Source organism: Oxyura jamaicensis, chromosome 15, assembly GCF_011077185.1.
Source record: "Oxyura jamaicensis isolate SHBP4307 breed ruddy duck chromosome 15, BPBGC_Ojam_1.0, whole genome shotgun sequence".
Classification (NCBI taxonomy): domain Eukaryota; kingdom Metazoa; phylum Chordata; class Aves; order Anseriformes; family Anatidae; genus Oxyura; species Oxyura jamaicensis.
This window is the reverse complement of record NC_048907.1, coordinates 1,189,694-1,211,226: the sequence shown is the minus strand read 5'-3', so window position 1 is coordinate 1,211,226 and position 21,533 is coordinate 1,189,694. Positions and strand designations below refer to the sequence as shown.

Here is a 21,533-nt window from a genome sequence, read left to right as displayed (position 1 = left end):
ACTCTCTCCTTTGAGTCTTCCTTCTGTATGGAAGTGGGTTTATCTTTCACCGCCAAGAGGCTTCATGAAAAAGAACCATGATGGAAACGAACCGCATTGAACTGTCTGTTCTGGCATCTGTGTAGGGCAGTGACCGGGAGGCTTGTGCAGAGCTCTGCTGCCCTGTGGGGCTGTGCCTTGCTGGGAGGCAGACCCCTGCTCCTGGGAGGCCCCAGCCCCGGGTGCTGCCTCTGGCCACGGAGGGTGAGGCTCCCACGGCTGCGGGAGGCTGAGCACGGCGCTGCAGCTCTGTGCTCCTGGGGGGCCCTGGCGTGGGGTGGGCGTGAGGGGGTTACAGAAACATCTCAAATAGGCGGGCACGATGCAGGGGTTGCAGCAGAGTGCTCGTCTTGGGGTGTTCCCAGCTGGGCAAGGCCGCAGAGGGGCAGTTGTCCAGCCCTGGGGCTGTGGGACTGACTCCAGGCTGACCGATCTGGCCGAGGAGGGCTGTAGCTTTTTGGCAATTTCGTTAAATGCTTCGGGTCTAGCTCTTCGTTTCAAAAGGCCCACTGACAGCAGGTCGGATGATGATAACCCCAACGCTGGGATTCCCCCTGGACTCGGTGAGGGCACCCTGCAGCCACCAGGTCGGGTGTCTCCAGCACTTCAGCGCTGCTGGGGGTGGAATAAAGCCTGGAGAACCGGGAGTCGGGCCTGCTTCCCACAGCACGGGCTCCTCAGCTTGGCACGTTACAGAAGGGCTGCCCATTTTTCCCCGTATGATCGTGCTTTGCCTGTGCAGATGAATCCACCCACGTACGAGGCCCCAGAGCCCCGTTCACCTCCTCGAGCGCAGGGGCAGGAGGCTCAGCAGGGTGCAGAGAGGGAGAGGGGACGTGGTGGAGGTGCTGCTGCTGGGACAGAGCCTGCATCGGGGCACCAGCACAGCCCTGTTGTGCTCGAGCCCAAACAAGCTGCAATATTTTTTTATTATTATTTTATTTTTATTTTTTTGGCTCTGCGCTGTGCCTGTTTCTAGGCTAAACCCTCCCCTTTACTGCTGATGGGAGAGTTTTCCAGAGAACCTGGCAAGAAGCAGCGTGAACGTGCTGATGCGAATTTCGACGTTAATCTGCGGCAGAGCGAGTGGCGCATTTTTAAGGGGCAGCCGGGAGAAATCTGGACACCGCTCCCATGGAGCGCCGCGAGCCCACGCTATTGAGATGAAATCTCACGGACGGAATCGGGTGGACGCGGCTGCTGCATCAGCGTCCGAGCAAAATGCTGCCCTGTTCAGCCGCAGCCCATAAATAGCGGGGCTGCCGCCTGCCACCAGCGCGGGAGCTCACCAGGAGAGGTAGCGACCTGACCCGCTCTTGGGACCGGACGGGGCTTCACCGAGTGTGTTGTAGCGGGAGTTGTGCTAGCGCTGGGCAAGAAGTGGTGCTGCCGGGGTGCCCTTAACAATAAGGATGCGCCTTGAGCTCTGGGTCTTTTACTCCTTTTAAAGTCTTGATGACCCCTTGGGGGTTTCCGTTCAGACAGGACCCCGGTGCTGCTGGCAGATGTTGCCGGAGCTCAGAGGTGGTCCCGCTGCTGTCCCATGGGCTGGTGCAGCCCCACGTGGGCTGGGGACATCTCCTACCCCCGGGGCTGCTCAGCCTGCTGGGGTGGTGGGGACGGCTATCGGCCGCTGGGAGCTGAGAGCAGGCAAATCCCTGCTGGAAACAGGCCAGGCTTTTAGACACGAGCTCGATGAGCACCTGGGGCGGCTTCCCAGGGTGGGAGCAGGATCCGCGCTCACCTGGAGCGTGACCAGGGCCAGCCCAGGCTGCTCTGGCCCCGTGCAGCAGCACCGGGTGAGGGTGCAGGGGGGAGAGGATGGCAAATGCACGAGTGCTTCTGCCCTGGGCATCCCCGTGAAGTGCCAGAGCCTGCAGCTGTCCCGCTCAGCACAGACTGCGTTATTTTCTGTTACCTGCTCTTCATCCCCTTTCTGCTTTAACGACTCACATCTCGCATAAAGCCGGTGCCGCGTTGACCTCCGGCGATTCGTTTTTCCAGGCACGATGACCGAGCAGCAAAGTTCCCCCGAGCAGATGGCGACCGGGGAGGGCGCAGGCGAGTACGGTGGCAACTACAAGGTATGGGGTGGCAACCGACGGCGGGCTGGCTCTGCTGGGTGCTGCCGCCCACCGTGCAGCGCAGCGGGTGCCGAAGTCTCACCCGTGCCAAAGCGCTGCGGTGCGGGCTGGCGAAGCAAGCAGGGTGGCAATGTCACTGCTGGGACAAACGTGTCCACACGTGTGTCGGGGCTGCCGGCGGCTCTGTCTCGATGATTTACAGCTGCCTGCAGGAGGAGACGCCAGCTCGTGCGTTTGTGGCTTCCCAGGGATTCTGCCTGGCGCCTGCACAGCGCTTTGCTCCAGGAGATGGAGCACTGTCACGGCTGGCGGTGCGAGCAGCAGCGTTCCTTCCCCGGGTGTTTTTGCTGGTCGCAGTTCTCACGCCCGTGGGTTAGCGGGAGGCTGGGCTGGGTCTGTGAGAAGCTGCGGCCCAGCATCCGCACCGGTGCCGCGCCGCTGAGCCCTGCAGCTCGAAGGGCAGCCTGAGAAACTGCTGGGGAAGCTGTCGTCTGCTCCTCTGTAAGGACAGAGGTGCGGTGCCACAGCCAGCACAATTAATTCTTGGTGCTTGGGACAGAGATAAATGAGTTGGGAGCTCTGCAGGGGCTGCAGCCCTTCCCCAGCGGGGGACGAAGGCACAGTCAAGGTCACGGGAGGCTGGGGGGGAGCGAATCCTGCACACGGGGCTCTCAGCTTCCAGACGGCAGAGAGGTACCAGGAGCTGGTTTGGGCTGGAAGAAGTTCCCGAGGCCCACGGGTGTCATCTCCATCCTTTGCTGCCCCCATGACGCCCCTGTCCTAGGCCCAAGGGTTTCCAGCCATGGCCCCATTGGGGCTTGAGATGAAAATACCAAAACATGAGCTGGTTCCCAGGGCTGGAGCAGGCCACAGCAGGCGATAGGATCGGTGGGAACCCGAGGAGGAAGCGATGTGCTGCGAACCCGGCCCTGGGGCAGGAAACCGCAGCCGAGCGGCCCCGGAGCTCCGCGGGCACAAACCCTCTGTGTCTGCGGCGCTGCCTTCGAGCCGGGGAGCTGGGCTCCAGCCTGGCACAGCTGAAACACCAGCCTGTGCTTCCCCAGCAAGCACCTTCAGCTGGAACCTGGCTGCCAAGCATCGCCCACGAGCACGAGGGGAGCAATGTCCCTGCACGGTGTCCCCCTGCAAGGGGACGCGGTGCTGAGACCCCCCAGCGCCTCCGTGCAAGGGTTGCCTTTGCTGTGCAGACATTTCCCATGGGTGTGCTGTCCTGCAGCGCTGCAGGATGCGTCCCTCCCCGGCTGCTGCCATCTCTGCCTCCCCAGGTCACCATCTACGAGCTGGAGAACTTCCAGGGCAGGAGGTGCGAGCTGACGGAGGAGCTCCCCAACGTGGCTGAGAAGGAGCTGGAGAAGGTTGGCTCCATCCAGGTGGAGTCCGGCCCGTAAGTCGGGGAGGCGGAGGCCAGACCAGCCCCGAGGCCAGGGGTCCCCACCTTGCGCTGGGACGCTGTCCCCGTGCAGGGGTGGCCGTGACCCCCTCATTCCGCAGGTGGCTGGGCTTCGAGCGACAAGCCTTTGCCGGGGAGCAGTTTGTGCTCGAGAAGGGGGACTACCCGCGCTGGGACTCCTGGTCCAACAGCCACAACAGTGACAGCCTGATGTCCATCCGCCCCCTCCAGATCGTGAGTAGGGGTGGTGATGGGGTCTGCGGGGCTGGGGGGCGGGGGTCCCTGGGGCAGCCCCTCACCCGTGTGTCCCCCAGGACAGCCCCGACCACAAGATCCACCTCTTTGAGAACGTGGGCTACACCGGGCGGAAGATGGAGATCGTGGACGACGACGTCCCCAGCCTCTGGGCCCACGGCTTCCAGGACCGCGTGGCCAGCGTCAGGGCCCTGAACGGAACGTAAGGACCACAGCACCGGGGGGTCGTGTGGGCGGCTGTGGGGGGTGCTCAGCGCAGCAGCTGCAGTGGGCCGGGGAAGCTTCCTCCACCCCACCATCATCCCCAGGTCTGGGGACTGGGACAGCATCCCTGGGGCTCAGTGATGGCTCCTGGCCCTTGCCTGGGGCTCTGCAGGAGCAGCGGAGCCAGGGCATGGGGGGGCCCTTCCCCACCCCACGGTGCCACTGAGTGCCGCCCCGTGTCCCGCAGGTGGGTGGGCTACGAGTACCCGGGGTACCGGGGCCGCCAGCACGTCTTCGAGAAGGGCGAGTACCGGCACTGGAACGAGTGGGACGCCAACCAGCCCCTGATCCAGTCCGTGCGCCGCGTGCGGGACCAGCAGTGGCACCAGCGGGGCTGCTTCGAGAACAGCTGAGGGGCGCCCCCGGCCCCGCGCCCCCGCCCCCGCCCGGCACGCCGGGGGCAGGCTGTCGTGTGCTGCAGCTGGCGCCGTGACCTTGGTGTTTATTTTGTGCAAAAACCTCAATAAAACTCTGAGCTGGAGGCTGCTGCTGCGAGCCTGCCTGGTGGGGGCTGGATGCGGTGTTTTGGTCCCTCTGCTCCAGCAGGGTGAGGACGGGGCCGCGGCACTGCCCAGCCTCCGTGCGCAAAGCGGCAGCGTGCAAAGTGCGAGCGCTCGGCGTTGCGTAAAGGCTGCAGCCTTCCAAAACCAACAGCCCCTGGTGCTGCTCGGGGTGCAGGGGGTGCAGGGCAGCGCGGAGCCGGCCCTGCGCCAGGGGCAGCCGCAGCAGCCTGAGCCATCCTCTGGGGCTTGCCAAGGGCTGCTGCTGGGATTTTATTATTCCCCTTCTCCAAACATCTGCCTGGGCCGTGGGAGCGCTGCTTGTGTGCGTTGGGCATGGGGTGAAGGCTCCTTCCCTGCTGCCTCTGGCTGCAGGTTTGCCTCCAAACAAGGGGCAGGGTGGTGTCGGGGAGTCCCGGGGTGCACCAGGGATGAGATCGCCTGCCCCTGGATGGTGCCAGGCCCCGCACACCCCCGAGGGTGGCTTGTCCTGCAGGCAGGGCTGAGCCCAGCACCCTGCACAGTCCCTAACCCAGCCTGGGGCTGCTCCAGCACCTCGCACCCACGGCTTGCAGCATTTCACACGCGGAGCCAGCGCAGCCTCTGGGGTGCCGGCAGGGAGCCGGGCATTGCACGGCCTCGAGCAGCCTCGGCCGTGGGGGCACACTTGGCCCCGGGCACAGGCAGAGCCCTGCCAGGGAGCACCAGGGGCACCCCCAGCTTCCTCCCATACTGGTCCCAGTTGGCTGGGATGGGGCTGCCATGGGCTGGGCCAGGCAGTGGGGCAGAGCCATGGGACAGTCCCTGCCACGAGCCCTGGCATTCGGGGACGGGGTGGGAGCCTTGCCTCGACCTTTGTCCCTGGGCCTGTGTCCCCCCTGGATGGGGCTGGGAGACGGGCACCTTCTGGGGCCGTTGGCAGAGACAGGAGATGGATCGAGGCTGCCAAGCTCCCCCCAGGCTTGGAAGGGACGCGCAGGGGCAGCTGTGGGGCTGTGCGTGCCCTGTGCTGGGCCCTGGGGCAGCCCCTCCTGAACCAGCCGCGGAGCTGGGGGCGGACACGAGGCTGCACAGCCCCCGGGCACGGGGATGGAGCAGGGTCCTGCAGCAGGGCTGGGGGCTGTGGTGGGCACTCAGTCACAAACCAGACCTGCCCAAACCAGGCTGTTGTGTGAAGCGATTTCTTGCAGAGCTGCAGGGTCACCTGCAGCGTCTGCAGCTCCGTGTGGCCCTGCTGTGCGTGGCTGGGGCTCCCTGGGCACCCACAGTGGCTGCAGACTGCAGGGACTGACCCCGGTGTGATGCTGCCCTAAGGCTGTGTGTGCATCGGGGCAGGCTCTGATGGGAATCCCCTGGTGGAGGAGCCCCGCGGTCACCCCGGGATCCTGGGGCAGGAGGAGAGGCTGGAGATGCCACTGGGGGCTGCAGCACTTTGCTGGGGCTGCCGGCACAGCCGCTGCAGCCCCCCCAGGACATGCTGTGTGCGGAAGGGAGCAGGTCTGGGCCCCGCTAATGCTGTGTGACACTTGCTGGGGTGACAAGGGAAGGTCCCCCTCCTCCGGGGGTGGCTGTGGGCACTGCATAGCAGCAGGGACCCCCAGCAGGGGCACGCGCTGCTGCGGCCGGGCCATGGCCCAGGCTGCCGGCACCTGCTGCTGGCCTTGGCTTTGTCCCCATGTGCTGGTGGCACTGCAGGGCTCAGCCACTGCATGGGGGGCCCCAGAAGGGTAGGGGGCTAAAGGAAGGGGCCCCCGATACCTGGCACCGTCTGGTACTGGTGCTGTGGCCCCAGGGTCCCGGGGCTGCCCTGCTCCCCCATTGTTCCCTCCCATTGTGCCCCTGTGCCCAGGGACCTCACAGGGTCCCCACCGCTGTGCCGGGGGCTTTCCCTGGCTGGGGAGGTGCAGACGGGCAGCCCCAGGTGTTGAGGGGCTGTTGGGAAGCTCCGGGCAGTTTTATTGTGCAAGGAAAGAGCCGACCTCAGCAGATTTGAGTGCTTCCAGCGCCGGGGCAGCGTGCCGGCTGGTTGGAGGGATCAAGTCCCTGGCTCCAAAACTCCTGAAGCGGGGCTGGCGGGGGCTTTGTCTGCAAGGGCCGGGCTGGGTCTTGGCACGCATTCGGCTGATGCAGGCAAACTCCAAATCTCCTTGCCAACAAACCCAACAAAGCGGGCGACTCGAATGTGAAAGCTAATGAAATAACTCCGCGACTTGGGGTTTGGGGAGACAATGGCCGCGGCGCGTCAGCTGACCCCGGCTTTCATTGGGTTTAATCCTGCATTCCCGCTTTGAATCATGCTCTAACTGTTCTGTAAATAGCTCGGGCACCGTTCTGCTGCGGCGCGGTATAAATTGCCCCGCTCGGTCCCAGCCCTTCACTGGCTCAAGCGGGTACTGGTACAACTGGTAAGAACTCTCTGTTTTTGTCCTCGCCTTTTTGTTTCTGTTTCCACCCCGGCCCGCAGCAGAGCTGCTCCCACCTGCGCGCAGCTCGGAGCCGCGGCGCTGTCCTGGCCCCTCGGATGGGAGCCGGGTCTGTGCCAGGCCAGGCTTTGGTTTGTGGGGAAGGCAAACCCGATCCCACGCGCTGGGGGACCTGCGTCCTTCCTGGGGCGGCTGTGCAGGGGGCGAGGGGCCGGGGCTCTGCGGTGGGCACCGTGCACACACAGGTGCACGTACCCACACGTACACGCGCAAATACACACACGGCTGGGGCTGCCAGCGGTGCCCTGCTGCCTTTTTCCTGACCCCACGAGGGACAGGGATGGCTGTAGCTCACTGAGTAGGGACCGAGGGAAAACCTCACAAGTAGCCGCTGGGATGCTTTGAGAGCGTCCCCAGACAGCGCCAGGCTCACGTGTGCCCTCGCTCCAGGCTGAGCCCCTCCTCAGCCCCATCGCAGCTGAAATCAGGCTGGGGTTTGGTGCTGCAGCACCCGGGGAGATGTGTGGGAGCCTGGGGCTGTGCTGCTCTGTCCAGCAAACCCCTCGGCATGGTTCAGCAGCAGCGGGCACGGGGTGCGGGTGTGGGGCACGGAGCCAGGGCCGTGAGCACAGTGCCAGGTGTACCCTCCCCAGTCGGAGCTTTCCTCCCACAGAAGCAGACCGCCCGGCTGAGGATGGCTTCCGAACACCAGATGCCAGCCTCCAAGCAGCAGCCAGCCAGCTCCAAGGTCAGTGCGCGGCCGCTCCGCAGCGGGGCCGGGGCTCAGCCTCACCGAGCGCCCAAATCACCCCCTGCCCGCAGGGACACCTCTGGCTGTGCCCCCTGGGCCCCCTCTGCTGCTGCAGCCACCCGGGGGCCCGGTGGGACAGGATCAGCTCGCAGCCCAGCCGTGGTGCAGACACAACACATTTGCCTCCCTCCGCCCCACTGAGCCGTGAAATCCGCGCTGAGCTGGCGGCGCTCGGCTCGTGGGGGTGCACGGATGCGCCCGCCACAGCCGTGGGCCCTGTGGGGTCTGTGTCCCGGCTGTGCCACCAAGCCCAGGAGAGAGCCGGGGCTGCTCGGCACGGTGTCGGTGCAGGGATCCCTCTGCGCGAGGCACCAGCGTGCTGCCAGGCACCGGCAGGGACTCGCAGCCCTCGGGAGCGGGAGATGCTGGGGTGGTGCTCACGGTCTGTAGAAGCGAAGGACGTTTTGGGGGGGCAGCGCAGGGCGTGGGCCGTGCCCTGCTCTCACGGCCCCCCCTCTCCTGCAGATTGCCATCTTCGAGCAGGAGAACTTCCAGGGCCGCTGCCATGAGCTCAGCGGCGCCTGCCCCAACCTGAAGGATGCCGGCGTGGACAAAGTGGGCTCCATCCTCGTGCACTCCGGACCGTACGTCCTGGCGGGGGGGAGGGTCCTGGGGAACCCCCCCCCCCCCACTGCTGGCACCCCCTGGGTTTCCTGTGGCTGGTGCTGCGGGGTCAGAGCGCGAGGCTTCGTGGTCCCCGTGGTGCTGAGCCCCGGCAGCCAGCCCGGCCCACCCGGGGCTGCGTTGCAGTGCTGGGGAGGGCAGCAAGCGGCCTCCAGGGTTGCCTGTCCCTGGGGTGAATCCTGCGCTGCCGCCAGCCCCTGCTCAGTGGGAGGGGAGCTGGGGGGGTTTGGGCACCGATCACGGCATCGCCCACCCTTTGGCTGCCTTCCTCTCCAGAGCAGGGACAGGCACGGATGGTGGCCCCGGCTTGGTGCTGCTGCCTCTCCCCCCGTGTGTGCTCTCAGGAGGGGACCAGCAGTCCCTGTGTCAGAGCATCCCTGCTGTGGGAAGGGGGGGATGCCCCGCCTGAGGCTCGTCCTCTGCTCTCTCGCAGCTGGGTGGGCTACGAGCAGGCCAGCTGCAAGGGAGAGCAGTTTGTGTTTGAGAAGGGGGAGTACCCCCGCTGGGACTCCTGGACCAACAGCCGGAAAAGCGACAGCATCACCTCCCTGAGACCCATCAAAGTGGTGAGAGCACCCAGACAGCCACTACCCACCCGCCAGACCAAGGTCTGCAGCCACAACTCTTCCCCCGCCTTCCCCCGGGCCCCCAGCCCCGCGGGCGGAGGAGCACCCCTCCCGTGCACCCTGCCCCAGCTCACCGGGGACCCAGGGGAGCCCCCGGGGGGGTCGGTGGGAGCATGGGGATGGGGACCGGTGGCACAGGAGTGCAGGACGTCTGCTGGTAAGTCCGGGAGTGCCCTTGGAGGGTGCCGGGTCTCTGAGCTGGGGGGACACAGAGCGGTCCTGGCGTCGGGGGGGGGGGGTATGGCACGCGGTGCTGCTCCCTTGCCTCGGTTTCCCCGCAGCCCCCGGGGCTTTGCCCCCCGCCCAGCCCCAGGAGCAGCGGGTGCTGACCCCACGTCTCGGCTCGCCCCGCTGCAGGACAGCCAGGAGCACAAGATCGTGCTGTACGAGAACCCCAGCTTCACCGGCAAGAAGATCGAAATCATCGACGACGATGTGCCCAGCTTCCACGCGCACGGCTACCAGGAGAAGGTCTCGTCCGTGCGGGTGCAGAGCGGCACGTGAGTACGGGGCCGTGGGACCGGGCACTGCGCCCTCCTCGCCCCATGGCCAGCCGTGACCCCCCCGTGCTTGCCTTGCAGGTGGGTGGGCTACCAGTACCCCGGCTACAGGGGCTACCAGTACCTGTTTGAGAAGGGGGACTACAAAGACAGCTCAGAGTTCGGCGCCCAGCACCCCCAGATCCAGTCGGTCAGGCGCATCCGGGACATGCAGTGGCACCAGCGCGGCGCCTACCACCCCTCCAACTAGAGCCCCCGGCCCCGCCGGGAGCAGGGAGCCCAGCGAGCTCCCCTCGCCTGCCGCTGCCCCCACGGCCTCGCCTCCCGCCTCCCTCCGTGTGAGCCACGCCGCTGCCAACGCAACCGAATAAAGCTTGGAGTTTCAAAGTCCCTGGGGTCTGGCCCCTTCCTTCCTGGCGGGGCGCAGCCCAACCCCTCCAGCACCCAACGGGGAGGGGGGGTCACTGCCGTGCCCAAGTGCCCCTCACCGGCAGCATCGTGGTGCTCGTAGCCAGCACTGATAAACCCCAAACCTGCTCTGCTGAGGGAGGTGTGCGGTGCGGTTTGGCAGCCGGGATGGAGATGCCCGTGCCCCCCTAGCCTGCGCCCTGGGGGTCTGGACTCTGCGCCTGCGGGGGGCACGGAGGGGGTGCGCGGCTCCTCTGCAGCCCCACGTCCCGCTGCGGGCAGCAAAGGGGTCCCCAGAGGGCCCGGTGTCGGGAGAGACACCTCAGAGCTTAATAAAGCAATGATTAAGCACTGCCAGTGCTTAACAGCATTGCTTAATAACTGCTTCAACAACGCTTTGACTTAGCATTAATAACGCTAAATAATGCCTTAATTATTTGCACTCGAAGTTGAGCAAATGAAGCTGTCAAGTGAGGGCCCCAGCGGAGGAAAGCCCCTTCTGCTCCTGGCTGTGCCGTGTGTGAGTCTGGGGGCTGCAGCACGGCTCTGGGGGGCTTCGTGGGGCTGGTGCTGAGCTGCTGCTGCCCGGGTCCCTCCCTGCAGGACGCGGCCGGCGGCAGCCGCTGTGGATCAGTGCAGCCGTGTGGGGCAGCGCTGGGTCTGAGCAGGGCTGGCGTGTCACCCAAAGGTGGGCACCGCTGGGTGGTGGGATGGGGGCTGCCCCCGCCCCAAATCCTGCTGCACCCCTTTGCCATGCACCTGGAGAGCAGAGCGCTGCTAGTCTTGTTGGCCGGGGTACTCTGGCACAGACAGCAGCCAAATCGGGAACTGCGGGGAGGTCCGGATACACGCTCCCCCCGTCCGTAACCCCCCACGCACGAGGGCCCCCACGGGTGGTTTTCAGCCCCGCGAATCCTCCGTGTTGCAGAGCCTCTCGCTCCGAGTGACTGTGCCCCGCATCAATCACCGGTTTTGGCAAAGCCCAGCTCAGCGGGGCGATATTCTGAATTAATCATTCGCCAAATGTTGCTCTGAAATGTCAGCCCTTCTGCGAGTCGTGCCTTGGCAGCGCTTCGCCGCGTCGGCTCAGTGGAGCCGGCTTCCTGTGAAAATCTGTGCCTCTTCCTCAGAGGGAAAAATCCCAAACGGTCCCAGACCTGAACATTTCTGCCCAAGAAAAGCTGTGAAAAAAATGGGGTTTTAATGAGAGTAGTGACACCCGCCTGTCTGCGGCTGCTGGGGGGAGGCTGCCTCGTCTTGGCATTTGGGTTTGAGCTGTCAGTGGCAAACCGCAGCTCCTGGGGGGAAGCGGCACCGTGAGAGGCGGGGGGCACGCGGGGACCCGCGGTTGCTGTCCCCGTGTTCGCAGCAGCCGCCTGGCAGGGACCTTGAGACGGGCACGAGGAGGGGCAGGGGGTCTCGGGGGAGAAGCGACAAAAGCAGAAGGGGAAAATGTGAATGAGCTCGGAGGAGGTTCACCCTTGACTTGTCAAGGGAATTTCCCTCGCCGGCAGCTGGCTGCGCTCAGGTGGGCGCCCTGGGGTGACTCAGGCACCATTTGGCTCCGCTGAGGTCGGGTTTTCCACTGGCCCCTGCTCTCATGCCCCCCGCGGTAGAAACGACAGCTTCACACAGCCCCCCCCCCCAGGGCTGTGCCCCGGACCGCTGTTCGTGGTGAGCACGGCCCTGCCCTGGCCCAGCCGGGGGGGGGGGGGGGAGATGGATCCGAGCACCCCGGGGTACCAGGAGCCGCCGGGCTGCCCCAGGTGCCAATGGCACAGGGTCTTGTCCCCTCTGGCGGCTGGCCCCGAGGTTCTGTGGCCTGAGCCAGAGGTGGGAGGACGCGGAGCAGCCAGGGTGCGAGCAGGACCAGGCCCCGGCCGGGTGCCCTGCTCCTTCGGGGTGGGCTGCGCCCCGCTTGCTGCAGAGCTGCAGCAGCACACCGGAGCTGGCGGTTCCCGCGGGGGCTCACGTAGGAGGAGATGTGTTTTCCTGGCTGAGTGTAACGCGCTGAGCAAGTGGTTCTGTTATTTTGCAGTTGCTCCTGTTCTGACTCACCGTAGCTCGTCGGTAACCCCGGCCCCATCACCTGTGTTTGCCGAAAAACGTCGCGTCCCATCGCGTCCTGGCCTGGTGGGAGAGGGGCTGTGCAGGGAGCGGAGAGCCCCGTCCTCTGCTCCCCACGGGGCCAGCAGCCGGGCTGCCTCGTTTGGCTGGGCACCGGCGCGTGCTGCTGGCAGGTCTCTGGTGCTCCTCGCCCGAGGCTTGCTTTTCAGCTGCTTGCGGCTTTCCCAGAAATTTGGATCCAGCGTGTGGAACAAGGGGTGGGAGGAGGCCGTGGGGTGTGCCGTCCGGCCCTGTCTTCCCCCAGGATGCTTCCTCCCCCTGCTCTTTCCTCTGTTCCCGCTGGTGTAACCGTAGAAATGCCAGGCCTGGGGGGAGCAGAACCGGGGAGCTGTAGGCTGCGTGGTTCAGCAGGGGACCGAGCAGCAGGAGCTGCCGATTGGCGCTCGAAGCCTGGCTGAGGTGGGGAGCGTGTGCTGCCTTTGAAGGCTGAGGGCAATTTGTCTCTGCAACAGGCTCCCTCGGCTTCTGGTTGGCTTGCCACCACAGAAAACCCTGCCACCAAGCTGAGCATTTCTCTGAAATATCTGCTCCAGAGCAGCACAGGTCTCCGCGAGGGTGCGCGGATGGCAGACCCTGCCCACCCCGTGCCGCTGCCAGCGCTGTATGCGCCGGGCAGGACTGCGGCACCGCAGCTTTCCTTTATTTTAACCAAACTTTATCGAAAAGCCCCCTTTTACGAGGTCGCCCTCATCCCACCCTGGTGAGGGGCTGCCCCCATCCGCGGGCGGTGTCCCCCGCGCCCGCTCCCCGCCCGCTGCCCACCCGCGCGGCGGCCGCCGGAGAACAACAGGCGCTTGTCAGCGGCGCTGGCTGGTGATATTTCAGCGGTCCCACGGCTCTCCCTGCTAGTGGGTGGTTTTGCTGCCATGCCAATAGACTGGAGCTAAAGCTGTTCTCCAGGCTGTCAAACTAATTCTTATGGTTTTTCTTTTTTTTTTTTTTTTCTTTTTCTTTTTCACCAGGCGAATAGCATGGGGGACTGCAAACCCACGGCCACCCCCGGGAGCTGGCTCCCTCTCCATCAGAGGGACATTTCCTCCGGCTCCTGTGGTTGCTGAGGCACGCCTGGTGTTTTGGGGAGCTGTCTGCAGCGGTGCCGTGGGGTGGCCCCACCACCCCAAACCCCACAAAGACGGAGCAGATCCTGGAGCACCAAAGTGACCCAGGCTGCGCCCGCACGGGGGGCACCGGTCCCCTCGCTTGTTCCATTTTCTTTTCCTTTTCCACTCGAGATCAGCCCTTGTCTGTCCCTGAGATGTGCGGGATCTTGTCTGAGGCAGGACGCGCTGCCTGTTGGTGAGGAAGCAAGTGCCACGAGGAGCAACGTGGAGCCGCCAGCGTGCCGGCACTGCCTTTCCTTTGCCTTCCTATTGTCTTCCGCGGCGGCGGCTGCGCGCGGCTCCCCCCGTGCCCATTGTGCTGAGGCGCTGGGAGAGGTGCCAAGGGCAGGGAAAGAACTGGCTACAAACCAAGAGCCTCGGAAATATGAAATGTTTGTTCTCCATCATAGCGGGGTGAATTTTATCTTGTCTGCAGCCTGGGTGCTTTGGGCATTCAGCGCGCCTTGCCAACTTTTAGGGGTGTACTGCGGGTTTCACAGATTTTTGTCCTTTTAAAATTCTAATGACTATTCTGTTTAATTCCCCAGCTTCTGGAACCACATGATTACATGAGATCGTAGCTTTGATTTTTAAATTACATTTTAAATTACATTGAGCCTCCAGCCTCACGTTTGCGTGCACACACACAAACCCCAGCCACAGATAACGAAGGCTGAAGGAAGAAAGGAAAACTATGAAGGAACCCAGCATGTATTATTGAAACGCTGTGGTTTTCTGGGCAGACCAGTGATTTTTCAGTGCTCAGCTTCGGCATGTGGGGTGAGAAGGTGCTGCCTCTGCCCTGCCTGGTGCAAGAAGGAAACCACCTGCAGTTTTTCTTCCAGCCTCCCTCCCTGCTGGTGAGGCTCCGGGTGCACGGAGGTGACGCCGGCTCCCACCGCCGACCTGGGGACATGGGTTTGCAGCAGGGCCATGGGCTGGGGGCCCCCCGGGTTCTTCCCATGCTCTGGTGAGGGAAATGCCCGGGGCCAAGTGCCAGCTGCTTGTCCTGGCCGCAGCCGGCCGGCACACATGCCCTGGCCAGCCCCCGGTGCCCCCCGTGCCGGAGCGGTCAGTGCTCTCGCGCAGAGCCCTGGGCGCTCGTTTGCTTGTGTTCTGCTCCTCTTTATTCCTAGCGTTAGTGCAAAGAGGGAGATAAAAGGGAGAAATGAAAGCTTTGCAGCTTCCTAGGCTTCCTCCAGCAAATAAAAGTCCCGTCCAGCTGAAATGCTAATTAAGAAACATCACTTCTTCAAAGGCCAGAATTGGAAACAGCCACATGGAGACATAATGGGATTAAAATGTATCAGGGGATTGTAACAGCCGTGAGGATTTAGCGGCGCTGCTCCTGCCCCGCGCTCTGGAGTCAGTCTCAGTGTGGTGATCCCAGGGCTCGATAATGAAACACCCGGGACAAGAAGAAGTCACCGATGATCTGAAAAGCCCAAGGCGCGCGCTGGGGATCAGCACGCAGGCTGTGCCCGGAGGTGGGGAGCATCCTGTGCACGGCGCAGCCTTGGCCAAATCAGGGGCAGCTGTGCCGGGGTGGGGGGGGATATTTTGGGGAGGGGAAAACCGGGGTGTGATGGCAGGAGCAGGCACCTGCCTGCAGCTGTGTGTGGGGGGAGCCTGGCTTTGCCTGAAGCTGCTCCCTTTTGGTGTTGAGGGGCAGGGGTGCTGAGCGTTGAGAGCCCCAACCCCACGGAGTGCCTGCAGCCCGGCCCCAGGCTGGCTAGCAGCCATCTCTTACCCCCCCAGCCCACATTTGGGTGGTCTGGGGCCGTGCTGGGGTTCCTGTATCACAGCAGCACTGCTTGTTGCTTGCCCCGAGGCCAAGAGCCCTGCTGGAAACCCTCCAGACACCCCCGTGCTGCCTCCTGCTGCTAGCCGGGGCTTCTCCTCGAGCGGCTCTACCCGAAGGCATCTGCGAGAAGACAACGTCGCCGCTCCCCGCGGGCAGGCGGCCAGGGCAGCCCGGATTGCTTCCTCGGCTTCCTCCGGCCATTAAACCCCGGCGGTCGGCAGCAAACCCTGCCCGACCCAGGCGCTGTGCCGAAGCGCCCCGACCTGACGCTATCGTGCGGCAAACAGCAGCTCAAGGGGCGTAATTGGAGCGCCGGCAGCCAGCGCCGTTGTGTGATCTCAGGCTGTGAAACGCGGCGGTGGGGGTCTCGCTTTCAATGTCAACACAAAAAGGCAAAGAAACTGTTCGCAGTGATGTAAACTCCTGGGCAGCAGAAGTGCCAATTAGCGAACATCTGTTCCTCGTGGGCCAGGCGGCCTGCGAGCAGCCGCATGGCAACGTAATGGGATTAAAATATAGCACCGGATTGTGTCAGTGCCGCAGAGATCAGCCGGGGAAGTTCTTATGAAGTCAGGGGGAAAATGGAAAACAAATTTCTTTATTTCTCTCCTCAGGACAGTCCCTTTTTATTTTATTTCTTAATCTGTACCTTACGTGAGGTGCAGGAGCTGCTGCCTTACCTGGTCTGCACAGCTCAGTGCATCCAAAGGCACCGCCTGCGCTGGGCTGAGTTTAAGGGCTTCTCCCCGCGGGGTTTGCCCCCCGTGCCTAATATTTGGCCTGTAGCACAACCCCGAGCAAGGCACTGAGAACGCAGCAACGAAAGGCAGGAGAGAAATGACCAGAGCGAAGGGAAACCCGCACCTCTTGGTGCTTGCACCCCCAGAGCCCTCCTGTCCTGTGGGTCCGTGCGGGCAGCGCACGCGGTGAGCCCGGCAGACACAGGGACGTTCTTCAGGAAACCGTACAAACAGAGCTGAAACGCGTGCTATTTTGGGATGCTCATATGCTCCAAGGCAAACGTCGTATGTATGTAACATCCATTTAGGGAGCCGAGTAATGAAGTTGTGCATCGCACGGAGGGAGCCGCTCGCTTAGCAACCCTCCCGTCGCATGACATCTTCCCTCTGCAGGACGGGATTGCTCCTTCGGCAGGCAGGAGGACAGAGCACTGCTCGCTCTGCCTTAGGAGCCGTTCTCAGTGGAAAGATGCCCACCAGCTCCCGCTGAAATCAAATCTTTGGCTCCAGATTGTGCCCCGGGTTAGCCCCTGGGTGACCTTCGCGCTGCCCGCTGTGGCTGAGGGTGCTGCAGCTGCTTGGTGGGGCTGCGAGGGCAGCGCCACCGGGGTGTGGGGTCCTTGGGGGAGCCTCGTGATGTGCTGCCGAACGTGCTCCCACCTGGGGGGCTGGGAGGGGGAGCCGTGCTTTCAGATCCTGCCGCGCTCCGCTAAGGCGTCTGACAGCATTAAAATGGCTGATGGCAAACCCAGTGGCGCTGCTGATGGGAAGCGCGGCTGTAAAAACTCTCCTGGCATTTTGTTTGTGAGGCGTGTCTGCAGAGAAGCAGATGGAAAGGCAGCCCCTGCTCTCTGCCAGCGCCGCTTGTGCTGCTGTGGATTTGGGCTGTACGGGCACTGGGGGTGAACTGGTGATGCCCTGGGAGTGCACTGGGTGCGCTGGGGGTGTACCAGCAACAGGACCATGGCAGGGAGGGAGACAACAGCCCATCACATGAGGGGGAGTGTCTGCCCTGGCTCACTCCGAGGTTTCTGGATGATAAGCTATTAAGAGAGAGATTTACAGCAGATTAAGTCCGAAGGCAAAGTCCATTATCTGCCCAGAGGAGCTCCAGTGATGCTGGGGGCAGGGCGTTTTGGCTGCTGGAGCTCATCCTGCTCATACCTGGGGACAGCGCGCTCCTGCCTGGGCTGCAAGGAAGAGCAAGGGGCTTGGAGCTGGGGCCAGGCTGGGAAGGGACCCACCAAGGGCTTGGGTCCCCCCCACCGGCATCTCAGGGGGGTTGCTGGGGCCATCCCTGCTCCTGCCCTGCTCATGTGCCTCCGGGAGCGGCTCGCGTCTTTCTCAGGACTCTGGAAGCGCCTGGGATCAGTTCCAGCCTCTGCAGCAGGGGCGCAGGGCGCCCGCAGGAGTGCCCCAAGGGTGGCACTGAGGGAACGGAGTGGGAAGGGGCCATGGAAATCACTTCAGTCAAGTTCCTGGCTCTTCCGAGTAGGTGCCATGATCCTGCAGCCAGTTCATACCACGCAGCCGCGTGTGATAGGAAATAAACAGCAGCTTCTCCCTGCTGTGTCTTCTGTACCTTCATCAGCTTCCTTCGGAGAGCTCCTCGGTCACCCTCTGTGCCATGCCCCAGCCTGACGACACGGCGGTGGCGTTGCGGTGCCCGAGTTACAGCCGATTCTCTTATCACAGCGCGAGGGATATGGGCACGTGTGGCTGGGATGTTTTGCTTCGGCGCCGGGCACCAGCAGTGTGCAACGTGCCCACCACGCCGAAGCGCTCACCCGGAGCGAGCCGGGAGGTTCTGTGCTGCGTGCGCCTACACAGCGCGGCAATTCCTATCCTGCGCTCCGTGCGCGGCTCGGAGGCGTTCAGCCCCTTCCCGCCCTACCCGAGCAGAAAGGAGCGAGTTGCTTTTAGCGTTTAATTGAAGCAAATACCACGCATACATCCCAGCTGGGGCTGATTTGCTCTTAGCACGGTGCACGGCAATGCCAGCTTCTTCTGGAGGGCGAACTAAGCTGTCCTCTAGGGGAGATGCTTTCACCACACCGCAGGTGAAGCTGAGCCAAAGAAGCTAAACCCAATGGGACTGCTCACTCTGGTCTCAGCGTGGGAAGGTGCCAGGTGTGTTTTAGAAGAACAATGCTTTTGAGGCCCCTGCCCATGTATTTGCCGTCTTTGACCCACGAACCTCTCTGTGCGGTGTTCCTGACCGGCAGGCCCCCGGGCACGGCGGCTGCTCTGGAGCTGCGCTTCCTCAGCTGTGAAATGAAGATAATTTACTGGATCATTTTCCAAGGGCACTGAGAGGGTAGGCGAGTGGTTTGGCATATGGGGCGGGCAGGTCAGACGGGCTGTGCTCCTGCAGAGCCTCGTGCTCAGCTGCAGTGCACGCTGCGGCAGGGGCCCTGCTTTGCCCCATGGCTCCGGGCCCCTCGCTGGGGCTCTCCTTCTCGCTCCACGCGAGCCCTGGCGATGTTTTCCTGCAAGATGAGGACTGGGGAGAGGCAGCATGCCGACCGCTCTCCTGGCACCGAGCACCTCTGGGACCCAGGTGCCACCAACACAGAAAGGAGTCATCACTGTCGTCTCCTACCCCACTGGAGAAGGCAGTAATTAAGGCTGCCGAGCACACACGTTTCTCCCCAAATTACCTCGCTTATTGAGAGGATCAGATGCCGCCGTCTTTCATGGCTTCTTGCAAGGCTTGGATCTTGTGGGATGTGAGGCTATTAATAGGAACCAATCTTTCCCCTGCTCCTCTAGGCTAAAGACAGGCGGATTCAGACAAGGGCCCCTTTGATGTGGTGGAAGCGCAAATAAACGCGGTGCCGTTTTGTTCCCGAGCTGGCAGCGGGTTCCTGCCGCCCGTGCGAGGGCTCGGAGCCGCCGGCGTGCCCTGGGACGGGGTGGCCGAGGCAAAGGGCAGCCCGCGATCCCCAGCCACAGCTCCCTGGGGACACGGGCAGCACCGGGCTCCATTTTGCAGAGATTTCTTTATCTGAAACAGGGCACGAAGCAGCCACATAGGAAAGGGAACGGGGTGACGGCTCGCTCTGGCAGCAGGCACGGCTTTCCTTCGCACGCCGAGAGCAGCCTCGGAGGGAGGGCTTCTCCCACGTACGCCTCCAGCACGAAGCCCAGCTAGGAGAGGCGGCTGCGACAGGGGCAGCGAGGGGCCCGGCAGCCTGGCTCCCTGTTCCTCCACCCTCAGCTCTTGGCAATGAGCCTCCTTTCACGCCCTTAATTTTTGGGCGCGATGGAGGGTGCTGCGGGGGGGGTGTTCGTGTCTCCAGCCAGATGCCGGTGGGACAGAGGGGACACAGCTGCTGGCAGCCAGGAGGGAGGCGGTGACAGTCCCACGGGGCGTGCACTGCCCGGCCCCGGCTGCTGTTTGCCTGCAGCTGACGTCGGGCACCCGCGGGTGCTGCCGGGCGGCGGGGGCCAGATGCGCGATATTGGATTCGGGTGAATGATCAGCCAGGGCGGTGAACGCCAATTTCTGTGCAAATAGGCTTTGAGTATGAAGAGCCAGGGAAGAGAAATAACTAGAAAGCGTTTCACACGTAGCTAGAATGGTTTCCAAGGAGCATATTGTGAAGGTTTTCCAGCAGGCGGGCTGGGTGCCCGCAGCCTTGCTGGCGCGGCGGGGCGGCTCAGAGCCCCGTGCTGAGCTGGCTCCTGCCTGCAGCACCCCGAGCAAGTCCCATCCCCACCAGGACCCGTCCCATCCCCACGATGGACCCAGCCTTGGGTGGCAAAGCCACCCTGCAGACCCAGTCTCTTCTTTTCAGCATTGCATGGCTTACTTTCCATGCGACATTGTGACAGAATCTAAATTATCTTGTGCCATTTCACTACCATCTGAGCGATTGTTGGTTTTCTCCTTCTATCCCTCAAAATTTATAGCTGAATTAGTCAGTTATTGATTTTGGTTTTCTTTATCAAGTTACATTCAAACCAGACCACGGAGCAGCGAATGCGCCACGGTCCCCTCTTGACATCTGTTTGCCTGAGCAGTCTGCGCAGTGGAAAAGCTCCTTTAATGCCTGAGATGAGCTCTCACACAGTGCTCGAGAGGGATTCTTACAGCTGTAAGGTGTTTGCTGGTACGGTCCTCACCTGCTACCAATTGCTGGTTAATAATTGCTGGTTAATAACTGCTGTTTGTAAACCCTGCTGTCCCTGAGGATGCCTGGGGAGGGCACAGGCAGAGGGACCCGGGGGCTCCATGTGTCCATCCCTCCCCATCTCGCTGCAGGACATCCCATGTAGCAGGGTGGTGATGATCTGGTGCTTGGTCCGGTGTAGGATGCTGTGCCCACAGAGTGGTGGGGCCGCAGGGAGGACCGTGGGGGGATCTCTTGTAACTTTAGCTCAGGCTTCTTGCTCCGCTCTGCGGCAGTGGGCTCGTGCTGGCTGTGGGCACGCTTCTCTCTGCAGACACGTGTGCAGTGGGGAGAAAGCTGTTTGACCACCGTGCTCGGTTCCAGCATCGTTGCTGCATGTACGGCTGGGAGGCCACGTCCAGCCTGGGCTATGCAAGGGATGGAGCCAGACCCAGCCTGCAGGGACAGGCTGCTGGTGCTGCTCCTTTGGGGAAGAGCTCTGGGTTTTGGCCGTGCCAGCTGCGGTGGCCGTTTGGGCACTGAGGTCCTTGTTGCACCCAAGCTCTGCGGCATCCTCAGGTGAGAGCATCTTTCACTGCACAGACATCCCCGCTGCCTCCCCATTTGTACGTGAATAGGTAAGTTCTTTAATTACCTTTCTGCCCAATAAAGACGGGGCTCAGCCACAATGCTTGGACCTGAACTGTGCTGAGAAGCCATCCGAAGGCCTCCTCGTTCCAGCTAGAAGCAGGCAGCTGAGCTCCTGCTGTGGAGGTCCTCGCATGGGCACCGGCACCCCAGCTCCTGTCCCACCCGGGGCTGGCAGAGCCACGGCCTTCTGGCTGCCTTCCCCGTCCCTCGGGCTGCCTTTTTCCCATTCAGCTGCTCACAAAAACACGCAGGAGGGACCCGTGTGGTGGTACTGGCTGCTCAGCCGTGCCTGGTGTTTTGGTTTCCTCTGTGCCTCACTGGGGCTGGCGCACTCGATTTGCTAGGCAGAGGAAGGGCTGATCTCATTAGGCAGTAATTGAGATACTTGTGGGAGCTGCGGGAAATTGCAGCCCAGTGCTGGTCAGAATTACAGCACGGAGGAAGCCGAACTGAGGTGGGAGGGAAGCAGAAGCCCCACTCCCCCCTTACTCATTTGCCACCAAATTGCACCTGAGCCTGAGCAATCCTCCCGGTTACCTGGCGCTCTGCGGGGAGGTGCAGCGCTGCTCAGCGGGCACCTGCCAGCAGCTTTCTTCTGTCCTTAACGCTCTGTATTTTCTTCTCAGTGTTCAGTGTTGCATTCATGTCTGTTTCCATCCCTCCACTGAAAGGAAGTGGAGGGAAATAAATAGCAGAGAGTGTCTTAAAAATCTAGTGGTTCCAAAGGAGGGAACAGAATGCTTCTTTAAAGAGAGAAAGAGGAAAAAGAGGGCGCCCCCCCCTTTTTTTTTTTTTTTTTTAAAAAAAAAGTCTCTTAGTGAGTTTGAACTGGCTAAATTTGACAACTTCATATTCAGCCATGTGTCAAAATATCTTAATGATGCAGGAATTCCTGCGTCACATGACAATTTACTTAGGCTTTGTGGAAAGTTCATTTTCAAATTGCTGCACAGAAAGGAAGGCAGCAGAAAAATGTACGCGCTGTCTCCTGCCTCTCCCTGAGCTGAGCTGCCCGCCGGCCGATGCTGGGAGGGGAATGCTTTTATTGCCT

At 62.6% G+C, this 21,533-nt stretch overlaps 2 protein-coding genes across 3 annotated transcripts; both read left to right on the top strand.

Annotated features, from left to right (window-relative positions):
- The first annotated feature begins 1,024 nt into the window (after positions 1 to 1,024).
- On the top strand, positions 1,025 to 4,534 carry CRYBB3 (crystallin beta B3). The gene is made up of 6 exons (XM_035341085.1): positions 1,025 to 1,336; positions 2,044 to 2,123; positions 3,410 to 3,528; positions 3,636 to 3,768; positions 3,849 to 3,991; positions 4,241 to 4,534. Exons 2-6 carry the CDS (start codon positions 2,049 to 2,051, stop codon positions 4,404 to 4,406), a joined length of 636 nt encoding a protein of 211 aa, XP_035196976.1. The 5' UTR covers positions 1,025 to 1,336; positions 2,044 to 2,048; the 3' UTR covers positions 4,407 to 4,534.
- Positions 4,535 to 6,409: 1,875 nt separating this feature from the next.
- On the top strand, positions 6,410 to 9,927 carry CRYBB2 (crystallin beta B2). Of its 2 annotated transcripts, none has more exons than XM_035341082.1 (6): positions 6,410 to 6,958; positions 7,650 to 7,724; positions 8,253 to 8,371; positions 8,845 to 9,019; positions 9,395 to 9,537; positions 9,619 to 9,927. In XM_035341082.1, exons 2-6 carry the CDS (start codon positions 7,671 to 7,673, stop codon positions 9,785 to 9,787), a joined length of 660 nt encoding a protein of 219 aa, XP_035196973.1. In that variant the 5' UTR covers positions 6,410 to 6,958; positions 7,650 to 7,670; the 3' UTR covers positions 9,788 to 9,927. The 2 variants fall into 2 exon arrangements, with proteins under 2 accessions (XP_035196973.1, XP_035196974.1); XM_035341083.1 differs by having other exon boundaries at positions 6,421 to 6,958; positions 8,845 to 8,977.
- Positions 9,928 to 21,533: the final 11,606 nt, after the last annotated feature.

Bases quoted from the DNA above. Each gene is read 5' to 3' on its own strand.
- CRYBB3 (XM_035341085.1), top strand. From the start codon at position 2,049: ATGACCGAGCAGCAAAGTTCCCCCGAGCAGATGGCGACCGGGGAGGGC. The intron at 3,529-3,635 runs GTAAGTCGGGGA...CTCATTCCGCAG, and splicing joins ATCCAGGTGGAGTCCGGCCC to GTGGCTGGGCTTCGAGCGAC. The intron at 3,992-4,240 runs GTAAGGACCACA...CGTGTCCCGCAG, and splicing joins GTCAGGGCCCTGAACGGAAC to GTGGGTGGGCTACGAGTACC.
- CRYBB2 (XM_035341082.1), top strand. From the start codon at position 7,671: ATGGCTTCCGAACACCAGATGCCAGCCTCCAAGCAGCAGCCAGCCAGC. The intron at 7,725-8,252 runs GTCAGTGCGCGG...CCTCTCCTGCAG, and splicing joins AGCAGCCAGCCAGCTCCAAG to ATTGCCATCTTCGAGCAGGA. The intron at 9,020-9,394 runs GTCTGCAGCCAC...GCCCCGCTGCAG, and splicing joins TACCCACCCGCCAGACCAAG to GACAGCCAGGAGCACAAGAT.